This window comes from Eleutherodactylus coqui, chromosome 6 (assembly GCF_035609145.1).
Source record: "Eleutherodactylus coqui strain aEleCoq1 chromosome 6, aEleCoq1.hap1, whole genome shotgun sequence".
In the NCBI taxonomy this organism is placed as follows: Eukaryota; Metazoa; Chordata; class Amphibia; order Anura; family Eleutherodactylidae; genus Eleutherodactylus; species Eleutherodactylus coqui.
This window is the reverse complement of record NC_089842.1, coordinates 96,072,957-96,097,444: the sequence shown is the minus strand read 5'-3', so window position 1 is coordinate 96,097,444 and position 24,488 is coordinate 96,072,957. Positions and strand designations below refer to the sequence as shown.

The window sequence follows — 24,488 nt, the reverse complement described above, 5'->3', positions numbered from 1 at the left end:
GAAGAGGGGAGAGTGTAGGACCCAAACAGAACTGTAAAGTATATCAGAATTCACAGGCTTGTTCCAATTAGAGGGGTAGTCCAATTTGCAAAAAAACCCTTTAGGTCTCATGTCCATGGGGAAAATCAGGCCTGCCGCGGATTCTTCATGGAGAATCCGTAGCGGGTCCCTCCTGCCCCGCGGACATGAGGTCTAAAAATCAGATGATGCGAATCTTCCTTCCTTCGCGGCCGGACCTTCTTTCTTCGGTCTGGCGGACGTGCGTATGCGACAGGCACATCTGCCGGGCCGAAGAAAGAAGATCCGGCCACGAAGAAGGGAAGAACCGCATCGTCTGGAGCAGGCGAGTTTAATTCTGGTACGGGTCTCCCACTGATCCGGGTGGCTTCCCTAGAAGCCTGCGGGAGTCCCGCACGAAAACGGAGCATGTCCATTTTTTTCCTGCACGCGGATCGCGCCTGATGGGAAAAATGACATCCGCAGGTATTTAACTACCTGCGGGTGCCCAATGCATCCCTATGGGGCGCGGAGCCGCGTGTGGGAGAAACGCTGCGGATTTTAAGCCCGTGGACACGAGGCCTTAGGACACTTTCATACGTAGAGGAAATGCTGAAAATTTTCTGCGACAAACCCGCAGCATTTCTGCAAAAGACAGTCAAAATCTGCACCATCGATACGGATTTTGACTCGAAATCAGCTACACTTCTGCAGCTGATTTCAGAAGACACCACATACCCCTCACCCTGGAGGCTGCACGTTCTCGCTGCTACCTTTATCGGGTGGCCTCTAGTGTGCGCAGCGCTGCTGGTCAGGTGATGCCGAAGTGACCAGTGGCGCTGCGCTCATTGGTGCGGAGTTTGGCTCTGGTTTGGATGCGGAAATGCAGCAGAATTTGCCGCAGCATTTTCGCTACATGTAAACATACCCTTAGAGCTGCCTACACGTGGGCCGTATCCGCAGCAAGCTTTCCGCAGTGGAAAAGCTGCAGCAAATAGTGTCCGAATCCGCACCTGAATGGAAACTTCCACAGCATGTTTTGAAATCTCCTCCACATGGCTTGTACTGTAAATGCTGCAGAAATTCCACGTGAAGGCGGCCCATAGCGCATGTGTGATAATGCAAGACGACCAATAAAAACTTAACCACTTTATTGCCAGACAAACATTATAACCATTATGGTAGACAGCCCATTCTATAGGTAATTTGCTGACAATAAAAAAAAAACAAAAAACAAACAGAAAAAGAAAAACAATTAAATTATTCTCAGTTACGAAGGTAACCAAAAAGTCTCTTCTCATCCAAACATTCAATAAACAAGTTAAAGGAGTGCAAAAAATAGTGTATACAGTGTTTCTATTAGTCATGTCAATCATAAAAGTACAAGACTGCCCCCAACTGCTCTATGTAGGTAGTAGATCCAGTCAATATAGGACTTCTGCTAAATGAGATACTTCGCTCTTCATGAAGAAGTCCGCACAACATGAGGGCAAGATGGCCAAACAAACACCTTCTAACCGTACTGTCCAGTGATCGGGATAACAGCTCAGCTACAGAAATATCGGTCATGGCTTTGGGCTACACATTCTGCAATATTGGGTCAGTGTTTCAATATCAAAATATCTCACAGAGAAATACAGAAATTTGGTACATAAAATCCCAAAAGGTAAGTAAAAATAAAAGGTTTTCTTGCCCCAAGTGTGTAGATGGGCAGAGGATTCTATTACAGTATAAAATAAGACCATGGCATATGCCCGCAGATGCCAATTTTTTTTTAGAAAAGTCTTAAATTTCTTAAACCTTAAAGTAAAAAAACATCACAGGTGTATTGGGAAGATTTTGCTCCCTGAGGTATTCCAAGATGTCTGTAGGATAAAACACATCGTGCCGCAGAAAGTCCAGGTCAGCCATGTTGACAGCGCCTCGCATCAGAGCGGATCTGCCCAGCCTGGAGCTGCCATACATGCTTTGGCCACATTAGTCAATTTGTAAGTCAGAAATATCTCCATCAGAAACTAGTTTTTCCTGTAGGGAAAAAAAGAAGAACATGAAAAATATTAGTTTCACTAGATCAACGCGAAAATTGGTTCACAAGGCGGTCTGTAAATTAATAAGGACATCTTAAAGAGTATCGCTAGTGTTAGAAAATGGATTCATATTTACTATGACTGTTTTTGTGGGATGCCTTCCCCAGTCATCTTTTACCCCCCCCCCCCCCCCATTTTACTGACTTCCAGTCAACCTTGAGCCGGCTACCTGAACCACACAGGGATTGAACCTGCAACCTTCCGGTCGTCCTTAACACACTGCGCCACACGGGGCTCTGGACTGATGGTAGGTGTCACCATAAACTCGTCTCCAAGAATTTATTGTTATCTTATGGTGTATATATTTTATTTTGAGAAGCTCATTGAGCACGGTAAAATAATTTCTGTTCTGATTTTATTAGAGATGAGCGAGCGTACTCGGAAAAGCACTACTCGCTCGAGTAATTTGCTTTATCCGAGTATCGCTGTGCTCGTCCCTGAAGATTCGGGTGCCGCTGCGGCTGACAGGTGAGTCGCAGCGGGGAGCAGGGGAGAGCGGGCGGGAGAGAGGGAGAGAAAGATCTCCCCTCCGTTCCTCCCCGCTCTCCCCTGCAGCTCCCCGCTCCGTGCCGGCACCCGAATCTTCAGGGACGAGCACAGCGATACTCGGATGAAGCAAATTACTCGAGCGAGTAGTGCTTTTCCGAGTACGCTCGCTCATCCCTAGATTTTACCCTATATAAATGAGTATGTACTAATAAAAAAACGGAAGAACTTAGGCCGAACTTACACAGATAGGTTGGATTCTGCACGCAGGAGCCCGCAGCGGAATCCGGCTCTGACTGTGGTCGGCATCTGCGTGTAAATGTTTCAATCTGTATTGCGGACGGACCCGGCGGCTCACCGGTGGACATGCACAGTACAGATTTTTATTTCAAATCTTGTTTTTGGCCGCAATTTCAATTAAAAAGCTGTCTGTGTGGAATTCGCAATAAAATAGAACATGCTGCGATTTCCAAGAGCGGACATGCGAATGTTCTATTTTTGGAATGCATGCGGAATACTGTGGATTCTATAAACCTATTATAGAGCGGTACGAGTCATAGAAAGTAAGACGGAGCCAACCGGATACAAGCAGATGAAGAACTATACAGACCGGCAGGGAGACGTGTGCATGATCATAGTGCGGTAGTTTAAGAAAAATTCCAGCAACATAGGAACATTTTCTTTACCTCTAACGGCTGTATCCTCATAGTTAGTACTTTTCTACCAAGGGCTCATTCACACAGGTGTATTTAGTTTCGGTAGGGAAATACGCAGCGTATTCATGGTCCGAAACTCTGCATATTCCCTGCATACCTTCACCTGGTTGGACTTTTTTTTTTGTGCGCGTATAGAATTGCATATTTCACACGCACACAAAATAAAAAAAATGCATGTAGTCTCCGTTGTTTTTAGCCGTATATATGGACGCATCATACATATTACCTGCATATTTACGTGATCCCAATCATTTTAACCCCTTAGTGACTACCCCATAGTCTTTTTATGTCCTAGTTAAGTGGGCTTTAATCCTCAGAGACGTAAAAACGTGCTTCCTCTGAGGAGTAAAGCCCTGCAGGCTGTGAACGTGACAGCTACGTGACAAGGAGCAATGGATAGCACCAATCGCAATAAAGTCAATAAAAAGTGAAAAAAGTTAAAGATTCAGCTGCCCTCATGGATAGGATTCATGGGAGCAGCTGAAAGTACTCACCCGTCCTCCATGAAGTCCCGCGGCGATCTGGTCCTCCACAACCTAACGCCACTGTTCCGCGAATGCGCGCCAGACGTATGACGTCACATGCACGCACAGAAGACCTGGATCGCCCGGGAGATTTAAAAATCTCCTGGCGCCCGGCTCCTGAAGTTAGCCGGGATGCAGGAGATCTCACTGGGGACCGTGGTGACCGGTCCCCAGGCCTGTGATCGCCGGTAGTCAATGCCTACCAGCAATCACTGAAGTGAAGTAAAAAAAAAAAAAGTTTAAAAAGAAAAATTTAGGTTTTAGCTGCCCTGATGGATTGGATCCATGGGAGCAGCTGAAAAAAAAAAATCTCACCCTCATCCTCAGCAATGTCCCGCAGCCCTCTGCGCATGTGCCGATGTGGCATGCATGCACAGAAGGCCGGAGAGGCCGACAAATTCAAAATCTCCCTGCACTCGGCTATCTTTGACACGGGGGCGCTGTATGCGGTTCCCGGTCACATGATCACTGTTATCCATTAAAAAAAAAGTTAAAATAAAAAGTTTCATTTCCTCTTACAGATTGTATCCGTAAGAGGAGAAGAAAGTACTTACCTAAGGTCCCTGGATTTCCCCCACAATGGGATCTTTATCTGCGGACCTTACCCTGGCTTCTGCGCATGCACTCATCAGCAAAATGGCAGACGCATGAGCAAAAGTCTATGCGATGCGATCGGTGAGGAGATAGAACTTTTTACCGGAGGCCTCCGTATTTGAAGTCAGACGTGATCCTCCTCCACGGACCTTGCCTAGATTCTGCGCATGTGCCCATCTGAAAATGCCAGACACATTCGCAGGAGCCCGGGAAATTTAAAATCTCCTTGCTACCAAAGGTTGCTGAGAGCCTGGAGCAGTGACCTCGTTGAGCGGTCGCCGGTCACGTGATAAAAAGGTAGCGATCTACCTTAGGCCGGTCTCACACGACCGTATTGAAATTACAGATTCCACATGCATCTGATCCGTGGTAATACGCAGATCAATCAAATGCACTGGATTACACATTTCCGCTCACATTAGTGGGGTCGGAATTACGTAATCCACATGCAGAAAACAGAACGCAGCATGAATGAGCCTTTACTGTATTAACTTAGATTCTAGGAAAATGGTTAAATGGGCTTGAAAACAGTCACTTTTCAAAGCAGTTAAAGAGTTATTCTTGGGATAGGTGATAAAAGTCTGATTGGTGGGGGTCCCAGTGCTGGAACCTCCACCGATCATAAAATCTGGAGTCCATGACCACCTCTCCTCATCACTGCACCCTCCTCAGTGAGGCAGATCTTGAATGGACCAGCAGCTAAGGCTCTGCAGGGGAAATTATGCATTACTCAGTTAATGAGTTGTCTAATGGCCCTTTTTCACGGTCCGATAGTCTTGAAAATTGAAAGACTTGTCGCTGGATCGCAAGCTTGTCGGTCAGCGTTTCACCTCCTATGGGAAGCGCTTAGCGGGGAGCATTTACACAGGACGAGAAGCCAGCGAGCGAATGGGTGTTTTTAAGCTGACTGAAAAGTCAACTTAAACCGCAAACGACAAGCAAGTGATTTTTTTCGCATTCACACTGAACAATTATGGCTCGATATTTGTTTGAGCGATAATCGCTACGTGTAAATGGGCGATAAGTAACATATGGAAGTTTCAAGTCTTCCACAGCTCTATTAATAGGATAAAAGTTGCTTAGTAGGGTACTTGACACTTTCCAAATTAGACAGCCCATTTAAGATGTGTAGAATTAGATTAAAGAAAAAAAAAAAAATTTACCCAGCCTCCTTGCTTTTGCAGCCACGGAACAAACATGTCCATATATTGAAGACTGTAGCCCATTAGTGTGTGTACAGCGTGACTATTAATCCCAGCCACCTTCCTGGTCAGCTCCATAGTCAGGGCAATTTTTGTCAGTTCTGGGCTCACACTGGAACCCGCCACATTCTGCTCTACCACGGCCTCACTTGTGAACACTTCTGCAAGACGAAAGAAGCTGCCATAGGACATCCTGTTGAGGGTATTCCTGAGGAACGGATCCTTTCTGATCTAGAGGATAAAAATCAGATCATGCAAGTGAGCACCACACAACTTTTACTTCTACAAAAGTTTTACTTCTACATTACTTAGCATTTATATTGCACACTGAAGACTAGTTATGCTAACGTGTTGTGCAATTGTGCTTTACTTTCATGGGCCTATTTATTATGTAAAGGATTGTCCTCCCCCCAAGGCACGGCTTCATTCACAGGCAGATTTCTTCAACAGCCACTTGGCTTTCCAGTGTTCCACACAATCAGACTCGTCAAGGCATTGTAAATCCTGTATATGTTTCACAATGGAGAATTGGCAAAACTACTGGAACACACTCCCCAGATTCTATCACCACAGAACATCCAGCAAGCACAACCAAACACTAATAAGATCACTGTATGCATTAGATCTAACAAATATGGGGTCTTCCCAACTTTTCTCTGATGGCATAAATCCGAGAAAAAGCGATTTCAGCCTGTTAGTTTTTAAAACGCCCAATCCTGCTGGGACAGAGATGTAACACTTCTGAAATCGAATTTCGCCATGCACTATATCATAAATGTAGCACACCTACGCTATTTGCATAGCCCAACATAAGTTAAATGGCTACACAGCCAGAAAAAATGCACATGGCAAGTTTAAAGGCTAAGGACTCAAATGCATGTATTTTGGGTTCAAAAGTATTCATGCAGTAGGGTTTATTGAAAATTTTGCATAATACGAAGATAAATGTATTTTAGTTTATTCAGGAGAGGAGAGAGAGGGGCTGGAGAGTGAGCCATCAGACGAGGTCATTGACAGAATATACTGAGCACCATCTGCATCCTGCGATATAATGTGATACATGGAAACTATAGAAGCCGAACACGTAAGCAATGTTTATGTGAAGACATATCTATCGCGCTAAGGTAAATTAAGAAATGTATTTTATTCGCACATCCTGCGAAGGGCAGGCGTTTTTTCATACCTTGCTGCAGAAGTCAAATCGTAAAACATTCTTAATAAAACCTCCCATTACAGAAATGCTTTTCAGCCAAAAATACATGCATTTACATTAAAAAATGCCCCCAACGGTGTCCATAGCATTTAAGTATAGGGGCTTTTAGTCATACCGTATAAGTAGTGCTAAACATTACAAAAGGTTTTCTGGGAATTTATAGTTACATCTTTTTATGTGTACCCCTTAACTAACGAGCCTCCCTATAGGGAAAAATCTAAGAACTCTGGTTGGGAAAGGGGAAAAAAAAAAATGAAATGTGACCGTTTGGACAGTAGTTAAGGCCCATTTAGACGGGACGAATTTCGGGCAAACGATGCCCGACACTCATCCCCACATATACTAGCCCCCGTGCTAGAAGTGCAGACTCGCTCACAGAGCAGCCAGCAGGTGGGCCGGGAGGCTGGAGGAGATTTCTCTCCTCTCACTCTCCCCCACCCCTCTCCATTGACTTAACACAGCGTCCGTTCAATACTGAACCGCTGCTATTTACACTGAACGATCGGCTCATCGTCCAGAGTGAGGAGTGAAGTCTCCTTTAGTCTCCCCGCAGTGAGCCAAAGATACTAGCTCCCGTGCAGCAGCATGAGAGCGAGTATGTGCAGGGGCATCGTTTGCCCGATACTCGTCCTGTTTAAATGGGCCTTTACTTGTCTGGGATGTCAGACCCAGCAGTCTGCCCTCACCTTTTCATTGATAACTCCGGCCTGTTCCTGCAGCAGGGCCACCAGCTTCCGTATGACCTCATCTTTGTCCTCAACAGCGGGCCTGTCGTCCGTTGTCACGTTGTTGTTCTCTGCGAATTGTGAAAAAACATGGACTAATTAAGATTTCCACCAAGAAGAAAACCATAATAAATGCACATTATCAGTAGAGTTTCCTGTCTCCGTTCTGTTTTTAGAGTGAATCAGTTCATTTTGTGTTTACAGCTCCTATTCAGACTTCTGCACCTCCATGGTTGCACCCTACAGACCCACCACATAAATGGTCTGGTCCTTAATATATTGCGATTTGGGCAACCTTGGACATGCATCAGGAAATATTTCTGACACATACAACTATATGCCATGGAGTTGTAGAAGTAATCTACCAGCCAGTACTATAAAAAAAGGAGTGTAAAAAGAAATGCGCCTTTTTCTGCAGCACGCGGCCGTATAGGAAAGTGCAGCAGACTGCCTAAACCAAACGTGTCTATAAGCTGAACGTACACTGCTGTCTTACAGAAAGCAGCAGCATATAAAAGTACGACCTCCTGATCTACCGACACAAGGTTTGTAGTCTGCAACCAAAAAAAATAAAAAATTGTGGCATGTTTTATCTTTGGGCGTGTCCGCACATCGCCCACAAGGTTTAAAGGGGCCAGCAGCAGCATCACACCACATGAAAAGCATGGGAGACACTACACAGCACAACCCTCCACTGCGGCTGTAGGCCGCGCCGAAGGATTGCCGTTTCCCCAAAGTGATGCAAGGTAGTTCTGATATGCTCATCAATTCCACTGTGGTCACCAACGGTTCCCACATCGAACCCCTGTATATCAAATTCTCATGTGAATAAAGCGGCTTTACTTTTGCTCCGTTCTTTTTAGGCAAATTCACAGAATATGCTATAAATGTCTTAGATGGCTATGTAGCAAGGAATCATGGCTCCAGTTGATAAAAATGGTCATCCAAGCAATTCACAAATTTGTGCCTGAAACATGCTGGACTCTTATATGGTGGTTAAAAGAGAACAGACTGACTTTAGAAAGATGAACAGGATAAGAAGTTAGGTAGACTTCTAGAAAATAGGAACCTTTCCATACCTCCTACGACCCCCAAACTCTGTAATGGTACAGCTGGAATCTTCGGGGCTTCTTGGGGACTCTTCAGCTTTTTGGGTTTGATCAAGGTCTCTAGCTTCTTTGCAGCCAAAGAGTAAATCTCAGAGTCGTTAAGTCTACCTAATAACGCAAAGAAAATGTAAACAGTTACATAAGCGCTAACATGTCAGTAAAATTCAATAGGTGCATTCAATAGTGTATAAATCTAAGCTAGACAGGACAACTGATCTTAAAAGGGGTACTCCTAAACACTTTAACCTGCTTGCCCTCACGGAAACCTAGATACAACAGTCCGATTCTACCTCCCCCGCTGCATTGTCCTATGTGGGCCTGCAGTTCTTCCACACCCCCAGATCGGACAGACGCGGCAGGGGAGTAGGCATCCTCCTCTCTCCCAACTGTACCTTCCATGTCATTCCCTCAGCTCCCTCGATTACCTTTCACTCCTTCGAAGCCCACACCCTGTGACTCTTCCGCCCACTGCCCCTGCGTGTCGCAGTTATTTACCGCCCCCCCAGGTCCCACCTGCCTGTTCCTCAACCACTTTGCTGCCTGGCTCCCCCATTTGCTGTCCTGTGAAAACCCAACCCTCATCCTTGGTGATTTCAACATCCCTACTAACGACCCCAGCTCCTCATCTGCCTCCCGGCGTTTAACGCTTACCCCCTCCCTTGGCTTTCACACTGGACTCTGACCTCTCCTTTACCCCCCATATCCAATCTCTGGCCCAAACATGCCACATGCACCTCAGAAATATTGCTAAAATACGTCCGTTCCTCATCACGGACACGCTTAAGACACTCGTGGTCGCCCTCATCCACTCCAGGCTTGACTACTGCAACTCGCTACTCATTGGCCTCCCCCGCACTAGACTCGCTCCACTCCAATCCATACTAAATGCGGCAGCTAGGCTCATTTTTCTATCCAGCCTCTGCATTATGCCAGTCGCTGCATTGGCTGCCCATCCACTGCAGAACTAAATTTAAACTCCTCTATCTCACCGACAAAGCTCTGCATGGCGCTGCCCCACCATACATCGCCTCCCTACTGTCCGTACACCACTCAGCCCGCTCACTCCGATCGGCTAACAGACTCAAACTAAACACCCCTGTAATACGAACCTCACATGCTCGCCTACAGGACTTCACCAGAGCAGCACCCATCCTCTGGAATGCTCTACCCCAAGGCATCCGGACAATTCCTGATGCATAAAATTTCAGACGTGCCTTAAAAACGTACCTCTTCAGGGAAGCATACCAAATCTCCTGACCTAGACCCCGCCCCATTTGCCTTCTAATAACTGATTTCCACATGAAATCCCCTATTGCCTGTGTTCCCTCCCCATGCCTTGCTCTTGCCCCCCACCCCTTGCACCTCCTGTACCATCCCCAACCCATTTGTGTCAAACTGATTGTATCTTACATTGTTATTGTTCTATTGTTTTGCATTTATCCATGCCTGAAAGCGCTGCGGAATAAGTTGGTGCTATACAAATAAAGATTATTATTATATTATTACTCCAGCAGTAATAAATGGATAGGTGATAAAAGGCCTTCAATGACTGCAATACCAAGCCTGGCCACTGCAGTCAGAATGGAGTTGTCTGCCTCCTGCATAAATCAACTCTGAATGAACACACTGGCCTGGTGAATAGCTGATTGGCATAGATCATGAGCAGCAAACCCACACTGATCTACTATTGATGACCTATCCTAAGATTAGGCCAACAACTTACAGCTTCTTTAAGTTCATAAAGGATTTTACATTTTTACTAGCAGTCTACTGGCTTACTTATAGTACATGTCCTAACAGTCTTAAGGAACTTTATAAGATCATCATGCCAGCAGGGCCAACAATCATCAGTATAAGAAGGCTCCCTTCTTGTAATCACACAAGCCTTAGGATACATCCTGTTACAAAGCTTGTGGCAGCAGGCCATTTACTGGCAAAGCAAAAAGTTTGCGCATGCTGAAATCCCTGGCTTTCTATGCATCTGCCAGTAGGGTCCACTATACACATTCAATTGTTGGCATCTCACCTTTCTCATGCATGTACATGCCTAAAGTAGTTGTCCAGACATGTTCTCCTGCCCGATCGGACATCTGGGGTGGAGAAATGCAAATGCCCAACGAGTATTGTGCACTGGCCCCATTAATTAGAAATCAGGAGAACTGGAACATGAATAAGGAGTGCATGCCTCACCGGATGTGACCAAGAGTCCTCTTACAGTCCAAGAGATCTAGGCAGAACTTCAACTCAAGATCCTTTATTAATCCATACAAGGTTTTTAAGCTCTTTGGGAAAGAGCCCTCTGAAAACTGAAACAATGGATGGATTAAAAAGCATCTGAAAAAGGGATATTTCGGAGACTGGAAAAAAAATTTCAAAAGTTCCCTAATAATACCATGTACTACCATGATTTCAAACGTCCATCTAAATCAAACTGAACTCCTGTACCTTCCTATTGCCAACCAGCACCCCCGCTGCTTTCCAGCCAGCTTCAGGTTTCTACTTAAAATAAATAGGTTTCTACTTAAAATGGCCATCGGGGACTGCAAAAACTACATCTCCCACAATGCCCCACTGCCAGTTACTGATGTGCATTGACGACTGTACAAATTGTGTCATTACAGAACTTGAAGGCACTGAGCATGCCTGACCAGTAAGACAGCGCAGAACACAGGTCATAACCATGGATTCCAATAGAGACCTAAACAGGGGGGGGGGGGGGTAAAGGCCCATTTACATGCAAAGGATTGAAAGATTGACAGTTTTAGCAATTGTTTTGCATAAAGTGTTGACAAACACTAATGTCTATTAACACCTTATTTGCTTAATGTGCATGTAAAAGGGCCTCCAGGAGCTGTGTGCAGAGCTCGGACTACGTGCAAACAGCTCCCGGAGGCCCTTTTACAGCGCCCTCTGGGAGCTGTTTGCACGTGGTCCGAGCTCTGCACACAGCTCCTTTGTTCTGGCATGGGCTGTGGAGAGAATACAATGTGCAGTCCTTGTTCACTCTCTCTCCAGCTAAACGATGGATGTTAAACTCGCCTTAAAATCATTATTCAGCCGAAGAGTGAACGATGGAAGCATTTACAGGCAACGATGATCGCTCATATGCAATCAGTTGAACAAATTTTAAGTGATAATCATTGCATGTAAATGGGCCTTTACAGGCAGTCCTCATTAAAAGCAGCAAGAAATAAATGGCTAGATATAGAATACATTCATACCAGTTTCCTGAGCAGGTGAAGGAATATCCTCTAAACACGATTGCACAGGTAGAAAGTCTGGCCTGGCAGGCATGGCATCTGTGCCCACAGAATTCTCCTTGGACGTTTTTTTCTTAAACAGTTTTTTAAAGGACAAGGAATGACTTTTTTGCTTTTTCAGAGTTCCACTTGACAAGTGCTTCTCATGAGTGTCCAATTCATATCCCTTCTGGTCTTGTTCGGGCAAAGAAATTATAGAGGACGTCACAGTACAGGCAAGTAAGGGGTTAGGAGACTTTGGGCGTTTCATAGAATCCCCTTTGACCACACTTTTCCCATGGTCATCGAGGAGATCATCAATAGAGTCTCTGGATTTACTATGAATGCTACCATTCCTTTCCTTTGGTGTACCCGCCTTCTCTTTGGTCTGGCTAGGTTTTCTCAGCAGCTTCTTAATGCTTGTTTTAAAGCCGTGTTTCGTCTCTTCCACCCGATTGATCTCTTCGTGTAGGGGGCTCCATGTACTATGATGTCCATGGGTTGATTGCTCACTAGAAGTTGGGCTCCTGCTCCCTTCATCTTTTCCAGCTTCTTTACTTCTTTTTCGATCTGACTTTTTAGGCTTCTTGGGAGATAATTCTTTACCTTCTTCATGACTCGCCCTTAAGGGAGAAAAGTAAAACAAAAAAAAAAAAATCATATTCTGTGAATCTAAGGGCTTGACATCAATCAACACCTACACCTTGTGACAGATCTGCAAATCTTAGCACCCACTTAGCAGTGAAAACCGAAGAACCGCAGTATAATCACCCAAGGAGAACCATATAGCAGATATGTCTTACGCTATATTGAGTTTTTCTGATTTAGGAAGGTCGCACCCCAGCTCTGCTTAACCATCATAAAGCCCTGTATAGGAAATGTTACTGCATTAAAACTTTTTCCCCAAGTTATTGGAGACCATTAGAGAATGTACCTGTGACTATACTTCTTAGGGTCATGGTAGGAGCGCCCCACATGTCCCATATGTTTTGCGTCATCTTGACTCAAGGATCGTTTTAAAAAGGCTTCCAAAACGCACTTTGTTTCTGTTTTCACCTTTATTAGGCTAATGCCATCATCTTTCGACTTGCTGGTTGTATCCATTCCACATCACTGGTCTAAAATACAGTAAAAGGCATGACATTATTAGAAGTTATAGTAGCTAAATGGTTAGAACCAATAAGTTAGTATAGAATGAAGACAGCTGACTAGTGAAGGTGCCAGGAGTCAGACCCCCAACCTCATATACCATTGATGACCTATCCTAAGTATAAGCAGATTCCCTAAAAGGCATTAATAGCATTTTGAAAGAAGTACAGAATGTGTTTGTCTGTCATTTTAGATGTTAAAGTCCTTATCTTGCGTATTTATATTTTGTTTATGTTTTATCCACCAATGGTAATAAATGAAATAAATTTAAATTATTGTAATTGATGCATGTGCCTCTATAAAAACTGCTGCCTGTCAATCAATAAATAGATAAACTTTTGATCACGTCCAGTTGTGTTGTGGTGAAAGTTATTTCCCGGGCTCGGCTATCCTCGAACTGAATTTGGACCCCAGAAGCATATCATATAGCAATTAGAGTTATCTGCACTAACACTCCCAGTGCTGTCAATGTGTCGAGTGGACAACACACTTGACAATAGCCGATATCGGATCCAACAGCAGTTCGACACCACGCATGGACAGTGAGCACTTGACCGAGTCAGTGGAACATGACTACAGAGCTACGTACACACTCCTGCTGACTTCATCCCATGACAGGTAGTCTTTAAAATGGAAATGTCAGCTGTCTATTTTAGTAAATAACCCTGGGCCATTTTTTATGAGCTCGGCATTGTGCAGTTCCTTATTTATTTCTCTTGAAGATGTATGAATAAATTGACTACTGGGAGATAGCAATGGGGTGTGTACCTACACATTGACATGGTCACCACTAATTGGACATTATCAGAGTCTGTAGGGAAAAACCCTATTCATAAGAGGAATGGTAACGCCCAGTTGTCCGATTATTTATACATTTCCACAGAGGATTAATATATGAAGTGTTCCAAGAAAAAGCTGCTCCAGAATTGTTCCTTTCCGGGGAATACAAGTATGTACTATAACAGTACTGACCACATAAGCATGTGGCAGGAATGTCCCTACAATATCCAGAAGCCCCTGTAGATATGTTCTTGATGACAGCGGGCTAATTTTATATTTTTCATACCACAGATAAATATTACTCAGGATTTTCCCATTGTACATAAGCAGATGTCATTACAGTATCCTGACTCACTGCAAGCCATTCCTGCCCAAGTATCAAGGAATGACAGTCTACGATCTAGGGTGTAACCTGACGACAGTAGCAAGAAGAACTTTGCATACTTGGCCTGGAAAACACTTCCTTGTAATACTTCACCCTATGTAATAAACTATTACTACTGTATGATTATTGTGTAATTACGATTACAGACAAGAAAGCAGAGGTCAGTACAGGCTTTCCATCTAGGAGAGTTAGCAGGCTAAGCTTCTGCTATTACAATGTACTTGTTAGGTCTGGGGTCATCTAAATAAAGCAACGGTAATTATATGTCCACAAGAGTCAGAGAGTTATCTACCTCGTGATTTATTACTTTTGGTCTCGGTTTATACTTAAAGGGGTTGTCTCGCGAAAGCAAGTGGGGTTAAGCACTTCTGTATGGCCATATTAATGCACTTTGTAATATACATCGTGCATTAAATATGAGCCATACAGAAGTTATTCACTTACCTGCTCCGTTGCTGGCGTCCCCATTGCCATGGCTCCGTCTAACTTCGGTGTCTTCTTGCTTTTTTTAGACGTGCTTGCGCAGATCTCTCTTCTCCATTCGGCTCGTCTCGGCATCACCGGCATTTTGGCTCCGCCCCCTTGTACGCGTCATCGCGAAGCTCCGCCCCATCACATGTGCCGATTCCAGCCAATCAGAGGCTGGAATCGGCACATGTGACGGGGCGGAGCTTCGCGATGCCGCGTACAAGGGGGCGGAGCCAAAATGCCGGTGATGCCGAGACGAGCCGAATGGAGAAGAGAGATCTGCGCAAGCGCGTCTAAAAAAGCAAGAAGACACCGAAGTTAGACGGAGCCATGGCAACGGGGACGCCAGCAACGGAGCAGGTAAGTGAATAACTTCTGTATGGCTCATATTTAATGCACGATGTATATTACAAAGTGCATTAATATGGCCATACAGAAGTGCTTAACCCCACTTGCTTTCACGAGACAACCCCTTTAAGGAGGTTGTCAAGTTACCAGACAAGCCATCAAATAGTAGATTAGTGAGTGCGTGCCACCTGGGACCTCCGCCAATCAGCGGCCTACTGGGTTGGTGCACTTGTGCGTTGAGCTGATTTCTGCAGGAAGTAGACCCAGTACACTGGGTTTTTTTAATTATAGGCAAAGTTCCCATTTCAGTGAATGGGAACGGCTCCCGTAATACCAAGCCTGGCCACATCAGCGGGATTGAGCGCTCTGTTTTCTGCATAGGTGCATCAGCCAGGTGAATGGCTGACCGGCACACATCCACTGATCTACTATGGATAGTCTATCCTGAGACTAGGTCATCAATAGTTTATAGCTGGACAACCCCTTTAACTGCACATGATCATGATTAAAGTGCATGTAAGCTTTTGATTCCAATTTTATTGCTCGAATGCATGTAAAATTGAAGTAAAAAATAATTGAAAAAGTACCGATATGTGTATGCAGCTCCTATGCAGATACACACGTTGCTATGGATACAGAGTAATAAATCACGTGTAGTCTGATCCTGCTGCCGTGTTATGCCACTCTGTGTCACTGCATTAAAGGGGTTGTCCCAAAAAGAATGGTATTGTTAAAAAAAGCCTATAATTATAAACATTTTTGCATTAAAAAGGTTTATGATCAGATATTCCAGAGGTAATGCTAGAATAGCCCCACCTGCCCCTTTTTAGAAAAGGCCTAAAAAGTTGAGAATGGGCGGTAATTTATACGCAACCCCAATATCAAACAGAGCAAGGAATTTGAGAAAAAAAAACATCACACTGGCATGTCCATGTGCATGTGCATGTGATACGTAGGCATGCGTAGTACATGTTGCCCGTATGCGGTTCCTGCCGGCAGAGCAGACATCACAAAAACCGGTAAACCACTGTGAGGAAGCATGCAGTAGTTTACCCTACGCCCGTGAACATACTCCCTTAGCAGTGACGTTACTCGTTTGTTCGAGTGACAGCGAGGTTGGTACAGCGGTGCCAAGAGGAGAGATGGGAGCCTGGCGGGGAAAGTGACAGTCAGGGTGGGGAGCCCAGCAGGGAGAGTGACAGCGGAGCCAGGAGTAGGAGGACGAGGAGATGTGTAAGCTGTCAGTGGGGAGAGACGGTACATGTGTCTCTGGGGAGCATCAGCCAATCCGCAGCTGTGGGAGTGACCTGCCCATCCCCTGTAACTCACGCCAGCCAACCCATGTCTCCACCCACACTTCCAGTGGAGACATATTACAGTAGTACCCTTTAATTCTGCCCCATTCACAAGAATAAGATTGAGCTGCAGTACCAGACAGGCCATGGATAAGATGGGTGCAGTTTTTCCTTCTAATTTCATACAAGTCCTCTAAGGCCGCCTGCAGACGAGCGGGTCGGATCCGGCAGCGAGAATTCTCGCCGCGGGACCCGACCCGAGTGCCTGCAGTGACAAGCGCGTACTCACCCGCGCCCGGCGGCCCCGGCTCTTTCATGTGCCGGCTGCTGGCGCATGCGCAGACCGGAGCCGCCGCCGGCGTGAGTGACGTTTCTGTGCGAGGCTCTGCGAGCCCCGCACAAAAATAGGACATGCCGCGGTTTGTTTGCCGCGTGAGATTTCGCGCGGCCAAACCGCGGCCGTCTGCATAGGATTGCGTTTGTTAACGCAATCCTATGCAGGCTTTGAGCGGCGGAAATGCCGCGGGAAATCCCGCCGCGGGATTTCCGCTCGTCTGCAGGTGGCCTTTGGCCTAATTCCCATGGACAGATTTCCGCTGTGTTTCACTCGGCGGAAATCCATGGCATTATCCCGCAGCCATTAGGTTCTATGGAAGCTAATAGCTCAATGTTCACGCTGCAGAATTCTACAGCGGAATTCCACAGTGTGAAAGAAATAGCGACATATTCTAATTGCCGTGGAAAACCGCGCGGCCAGCTTCCATTGCAATCAATGGAAGCAGGCCGTCACGCGATACTTCTGCTGTGTCACCACACACCGCATCATCGCCCACTGGTGCTGCGTCATTAGCTGTACTGCAAAAATGTTTTGTTTTGTTTTTTTTAAACACAGAATGTAGCAAAACTTAGGCTGCGCGAGGTTGTCTTAGTGGGAGTAACAGGTATCAATACTGTGGAAACAGCTAATATTTGCATATTTAACCAATATTATTTGGGTTTTCCCAGATGTTACAATAACGGCATGCATAAGGGACAAATGGTTTAGATGCAGCTGCCCTCCATAGGTCACAAAAACAATAGTGTCTCAGTCCCCATCTTCACAGGAAGTTTGGTCAAGCATACAAGACTTTACAGAGAGACGAGTGAGAGGTCAAGTACTTGGGAAACCCTCTTATGCCCAATTACATGAGAGGAGCGGGTGACGTCACCGCTAGTTGTTCGCACTGGTGCAGAATATTCAGATAGATTGTCGCTGAGAATCGCTAACTGCTCGCTCAGCGCTTCACATTCTATGAGCGGGGAGCAATTACATGAACCAGAGATGACTTATGCAGGCTGAAGCCGAGCGACAAAGAAAACAATTAGAGTACGATGGCGCACGTTTAGGCGTAACGAATATTGCGCATTTGTTTGAACAAATTTTGCTTAACATTTGTTACATGTTAAACAGTGGGTAAGACTGGATGGGCTTCAGGAAGAAACTCCTGCTAGTAGTGTTACTCCAATTGGTAGCACTACTTAGATGCACCATTAGAGGTGCCCGCATGCCAGTGTGATCCCCCATAGGCACTGAAGGTTATTTTTAGAAAAACTGTTTAGCGCCCCAAAACTCTGGCTATCCCATCTTTCCTTATCTAAAGCGCACGGTCCCTGGCAGGAAACTTGTGATTACATCAGACACATTACAAAATTCATTCACACGGGCGTATTTTGTCTGCGCATTACGCACTTTTTTCCAGCGAGTAATACGCAAATATGTACCATGCGCCTTTTAGGCACACACAGCATATAACACACCAAAAAAACGGACATGCCGTGTTTCATTTCACGCGCATGAAAAATGCAGGTCTGAATGGCCCAGTCCATCATTCATTTACTGCATCCATGAAAACAGAGCAACAGATCAACCTGTTTAATGTAAATTGAGGCAGGCGGACAGGAACAATCCCCGGCCCGTACCGTATCCATTCACTAGCAATAATTGTCCCTGTGTAAAAGCACAGGAGCGATAATTGCTGGGGTGACCTGTCAGGCATCTGCTCCCAACAGGTTGCCCCATGTAAAAGCACAGGAGCGATCATTGCTGGGACAACCTGTCGGGCATCTGCTCCCAACAGGTCACCCCATGTAAAAGCACAGGAGCGATCATTGCTGGGATGACCTGTCAGGCATCTGCTCCCAACAGGTCGCCCCATGTAAAAGCACAGGAGCGATCATTGCTGGGATGACCTGTCAGGCATCTGCTCCCGACAGGTCGCCCCATGTAAAAGCACAGGAGCGATCATTGCTGGGATGACCTGTCGGGCATCTGCTCCCGACAGGTCGCCCCATGTAAAAGCACAGGAGCGATCATTGCTGGGATGACCTGTCGGGCATCTGCTCCCAACAGGTCGCCCCATGTAAAAGCACAGGAGCGATCATTGCTGGGATGACCTGTCGGGCATCTGCTCCCGACAGGTCACCCCATGTAAAAGCACAGGAGCAATCATTGCTGGGATGACCTGTCAGGCATCTGCTCCCAACAGGTCGCCCCATGTAAAAGCACAGGAGCGATCATTGCTGGGATGACCTGTCGGGCATCTGCTCCCAACAGGTCGCCCCATGTAAAAGCACAGGAGCGATCACCGCTGGGACAACCTGTCCGGGCATCAGCTCACGACAGGTCACCCCATGTAAAAGCACAGGAGCGATCACCGCTGGGACGACCTGTCTGGGCATCAGCTCCCAACAGGTCGCCCCACGTAAAAGCACTTTAAGGATCTGACAAGATTTTATCAATTCCAAAAAGCCAGAAGATAAGCAGCATCAAGAAATAGCAGTAAGAGAAGGTGGTTTCACATCTGCGTTGGAACCTCCGGTCAGAGGTTCTCTCACAGATCTGGCGCCAAATACAGGAAGAAAAAGGTCCTGCTTGCAGCACTTTTTCTTCCGGTAAAATTTCAGGTAGCTGAGCGGAAACTGAATGAACCCCATTATAGTCAATGGGGTCCATTCAGTGCTGTTCGGTTTTGCCATAAAACTGAGCCGGTCGGCTGATATATATGTATATTATATATACTACTTATTTAAATACACAGTGTGATTGTTCTCATAAAACAAACCAAGTAATCTTGTAGATATGATACTTTTTAATGGCTAACAAAAATACATGATGTTACTGCGAGCTTTCCAACCTCTCAGGGTCCTTCCTCAGGCTATAAAAGGTATCATATCTACAAGATTACTTGGTTTCTCTTGCTGGGAACAATCACATTTTGCTATACTGGCTAACACTGTACCAAACATTTTTATTTTAACTACACAGACATTTCCTCAGCGGTTTTCTTTCTCCATAGAACGGCATAGGGCCTCAGCAGTTAGCACTGGGGTCCTGGGTTAAAGGACAACATCTCCAGGTACTCCCACACTCCAAACACAAATTGGGGCTTACAGTCTAAGTTCACCTATGAAGGCATTAAGTGATGCGCAGCCCTGCAGAAGAAGTATGTGCCATATAAATGTGTCGAGTGAATAAATATACAGACTACGCCAAAAAGATGAAAAATAGAAAATGCCCAAAACACCACAAAGATCAAACAAAAAAAAACACTTGTGTTTTATGGCTTCTAAGGCCTCATGTCCACTAGCAAAATTGAATTGCGGATTCTGCATGCGGATTCCGCGGGTGAAATTTTGTCCATAGGAATATCATTGGCCATCTGCAGTCAATTAAATTGAATTGAATTTTGTACCTGTAAATGGCATTTTAACTGAGTTGTGTTTTTCATACGTGGAAAAAAAACGCTGCATACTCCATTTTAGTGCAGATTCCGCGCCGATCCGCCACATTGCAATCAATAGGTGTGGATATCCACATGAAAAAAAGATACTATTTAGAGCAAATCCGTGTGGAATCTTGCAGAAATCTGCGCGGATTGTATTTTTCTAGTGGACATGAGGCCTAACAGCTACCAACTGGTTACAGCTTTTGGCAGAGTGTCCACGGGCGATTTGTCATAACGTAATCCGCGGCAAAAAAAAAAAACAACGCACGTGTGACACGCTTACCATAGGATAACTATGGAAAGTGCAGCCCAGTATGCGCGAGCGGAGAATTGCTTGTGATTTTCCGATCGCGTCTAAAAATTGTGGCATGCCGCAATGAACCGATCATTAGATAGGTTCATCGTGGTAAATCGCGGTGACATTAGTGCTCCCCCGTGGTAGAACATCGCTCGCAATATTCCATCCTGCCCGTGGGCACTCATGGACACTGCAAAAAATAAATAAATATAAGCTCCCAAATATAGTCGCTGGCAGTAAACACGGCCACCGACAGGACGACCAGCGATGTCACCCTCTTTTGTTTCAGCTTACCAAAAATAAACAAACAGCCCCCGGTTGATGTTGATGAAGAGTCGCCCGATGTAAAGTCAGCCGCTTGTATTGGAGCGACTTCATCCGGCGATCCCCTCTACACAAGATCTCCTGCCAACAGCCATCGCTCGGAACAAGTGTCGCTCACGCACATCAGCCACCTATCCGAGCGCCCATCCCTGTAAGGTGCCCACAAGCTGCCTGCCAGCCCGCCCTCGCCCATAAGTTTGGCAGCACAGATGAGACCCTAGTGATCAGAGGAGTAAACTTTCCCCTGGATGCGCCCGTGCTGTAGTAGGTGCGGGCAGGGCTGGGCAGCCTCCCTATGCCAGCATAGATGGACTACAAAGTAACTCCACTGCCCTATTACCGCACTTACTGCAGGAAAAGCCTAGAACCCCGCCGGCCCACCTGCTGCACACTCCGGGGAGCCGGGACCGTGGACACCGGACCGTCCGCCTCCAGGACCGGGAACATCAATGAGCTACTAAACTTCTCCGGCACTCGGAACTCTTAGAAGTGCACTGCGCCTGCGCGGGCGTCCCCTGGGCCTGCTCTCTGACGTCACCAGGGGAGGGGTTAGTAGTCCGGGAGGTGACGTAGTCGCCCTCAAGTTGGGGACTACAATGTCCAGCATGTCCTCTCAACAGAAGTCAGTCGCAGTCCCAGACTGCTGTAGACTGCCCCATGATGACAGCTAGTGGATGTATCTTGTTTCTGCGACGTACAACTGCTACAAAAACGACCTGATAACTTTATTCTATTGGTCAGCGCGATGACTAAGTGACCAAACTTTTTTTTTTTGCTGTACTTCTATTTTTTTTCCCCAAATATATAAGTTGTTTTTAAACTATTTTCTGCCGCCATCTTCTGACGGCCATAACTTATTTATTTTGTGCTGGGCTTGTTTTTTACGGGGCGCCCTGTAGTTTCTTTCGGTACTATTTTGGAGTACATGCGACTTTTTGATCGCTTTTTATTACTTATTTTTCTTGAAGGTGGGGTGACCGAAAATTTTGAGCAATTCTGGTGTTCTTTTATTATTTTTTCCTGACGACGCTCACCATGCGCGGTAAATAATGCGTTACTTTGGTAGATCAGACTTTCACGGACGCGGCGATTCCAAATATGTTTTGGGGTTTTATTATTTAGATTTTTTTATTATAAATATGGCAAAAGTTTTTTTTGTTTTTTTTAACTTGTATAACCTATTATTTTTTTTTAATAATTAATAAAACTTTTTAAAACTAATTTTTAGTTTAATCGGCACTACTTCCCCCAGGATGTGTTCACATCGGAACGGAATGTTTCACATCAGCGTTTGCGAATGTGCTGACGCAGAATTCCGCCCCCAAATCCACATATCTAGCTGCGGACTTTGATGCAGAATTGCCCTGTGAATTCTGCCATTTTCAGTTCCACAATGCGCGTGTTAGCAGTGCAGATTCTGGTGCGGAATGTTCTGTATTCCATATGAAAGCGCCCTCATGTGGCTGGCTTTATTATGGCTGTCACTAGTATTATCAGCACTGTGACTTGTCCTGCGTCGGGGGGGAGGTTGGTTTTGGGTGTTGTGGGTATGCTGCGGTTAGATATCGGAGCTGTAAGGCGATGTTCTCGCCTGCGTTTGTGGGTTCCGTCTTCCTGCTCTGTTACTGATTACAAAAGGGGAATCCACCATCTGAAATAATCCATTTTATAACGGAGGCGAACAGAACCCATTGGCTTTATTGATGTTCGTTTGGTCTGCATTCAGCGATCCGGCGTCTCAAAGGGGTTTTCCATGGAAATACTTTTGATGACATATCATCAGGATAGATCATCAATAGTTGATCCGCTGTGGTCTGTCGCTCAGGACACCGACCGATCAGCTGTGTGGGCGCATGCTATCAGCGCCGCAAATACACAGAGATTGAAGCGGAAGCCTCTGCGCCGACCTCTGTGTAGTGGCTGGCGCTTGTAACTGCAGGCATAGCTCTCTCTGAAATTAATTGGAGCTGTGCCTGCAGTTACAAATGCCGGCCACTATAAGCAGGTCGTAGCCTATGTGTATTTGGAGCGGAAGTCTCCGCGCCAACCTTCCATGTAGGCAGACACGGCTCTAATTGAAATCGATGGGCACCGTGCCTGCAGTCACAGGCGCCGGCCACAATACGGAGGTCGGGGCAGAGGCTTCCGCTCTGACTTCTGTTTATTTTTGGAGCTGACAGCATGCACTTGCTCAGCTGATTGGTCCGGATCCTGAGCGACGGACCCCAGATGATCGACTATTGCTGACCTATCCTGATGATACGTCATCAATAGTATTTCCCTGGAAACCCCATCTACGGTTTTTATGTTTATTTTGTTTTATTTGCAAAATGTATAAAGGGTGATTTCTAAATAGCTAAAAATCCATTGATGCAAGAGTTGATGATGCTTCTTCCCCTTTTTTTGTAAAAAGACAGGGTTCTTCTGTGAAACTGCTTAAAGTGCACTAATGTCCCGACTGCTAGGAGAATCCAGGCAAAAAGAGGAAATTGCTACACAATAGGGAATTGTTACCGCAAAAAGTGGTACTCTGAACAAATGCTACTTACTAAGAAACAGATCATTGTGTTGTTACTAAATCCACAGTTCTTAGAAAAAAATATTCACTAAAAAAAGCATTCATGTAATTCATTTTAATAGTTAACAATAAGTGGACCACTGTTACAAATGCAGAAAAAGTGCAATACCACTTCCCTCCACCAGGTGGGGATATATGGAACCATTGCTCTCAAAATACAAGTACAAGTTCATATTTATTATTCCACTTGCATCTGTTTGGGGCAGAGATTGCAAAAGTTAAAAAGTAGCAAGGTTGTTTAAAAATTGCACAAAATGTTGTATAAAAATTAACATAATTTGTCTTCACAAACCAGAAAAAAAATATGCAAGAAAAGTGTGTGTGGTCAAACCGTAAACCTACGTAAGGTTGCGTTCACAAGTAGCGGAAATGCTTCCGAATTTCTGCAGCTGGAATTGAAGTGGAAATTCCGCAGCATTTACAGTACAAGCCATGTGGAGGGGATATAAAAAAAAAGTTCCTTCACATTGTGCAGAATGGTGTGTTTTTACATTGCATGCTATGAGGCTGGATTTGCCCACTTCGGACTTCGCAATGCAAATCCATCTGTAGACAGGTGGGAATTTAGCCACTACTGTTTTCCAGTGTAATTGCTATGAGTTCTGCACTGCAGAAAGCCCACAATGATTACGCTACGTGTGAAGGTGCCCTACGTGTCATTTATCAGAGGCAAAGTTTGAAAAAAATGCAAATTGGACCATGTTTATTTTGTGATTGTAAACTACATATCCATAGGCCTCGTTAACGCAGCGCAGGTGTCAGCATGCTTTTTTGTGGCATACAATATACTATGCTATTCTATGCAGAGCATCCAGTAAAAAAGCTGGTGCTACACATTTTTTTTACAATGAGAGGCTATATTTTTGTCATAAGTCATGGACTTCCTACATATATGCACACTTCACCGAGCCCAACGTACATGTATATGGCAGGTTGGGAGGAATAGCTGTCGTCCGCACATGCATTAATCTGTCAGCTATTTTATTTGAGTGGGCAGCGTAGGAAAGTAATGCCTGCGGCGTGGCTTGATAGGCTGCCTGTCAGATTGTGGTATCATGTAATACTATGGTATTACATCATACTGCTGGAGTGAGCAAATAATCGTAAGTTTTTGCTCCCTATGCAGACTAAGAAAAAAAAAATTGAAAAATCAGTTTTAAAAAGTTTTATTAATTATTAAACAAAAAAAAGTTATAAAAGTTTAAAA

At 45.2% G+C, this 24,488-nt stretch overlaps 1 protein-coding gene across 2 annotated transcripts; it reads right to left on the bottom strand.

Moving 5' to 3' along the window:
• Nucleotides 1–1,131: 1,131 nt before the first annotated feature.
• Nucleotides 1,132–21,212, bottom strand: BCL2L12 (BCL2 like 12). Of its 2 annotated transcripts, none has more exons than XM_066607215.1 (7): nt 21,085–21,212; nt 12,827–13,010; nt 11,875–12,515; nt 8,624–8,761; nt 7,506–7,615; nt 5,568–5,837; nt 1,132–2,022 (listed from the first exon to the last, which is right to left on the bottom strand). In XM_066607215.1, the coding sequence occupies exons 2-7, from the start codon at nt 12,994–12,996 to the stop codon at nt 1,975–1,977; spliced, it is 1,377 nt and encodes a 458-aa protein (XP_066463312.1). In that variant the 5' UTR covers nt 12,997–13,010; nt 21,085–21,212; the 3' UTR covers nt 1,132–1,974. The 2 variants fall into 2 exon arrangements, with proteins under 2 accessions (XP_066463312.1, XP_066463313.1); XM_066607216.1 differs by having other exon boundaries at nt 21,053–21,197.
• Between the last annotated feature and the right edge of the window lie 3,276 nt (nt 21,213–24,488).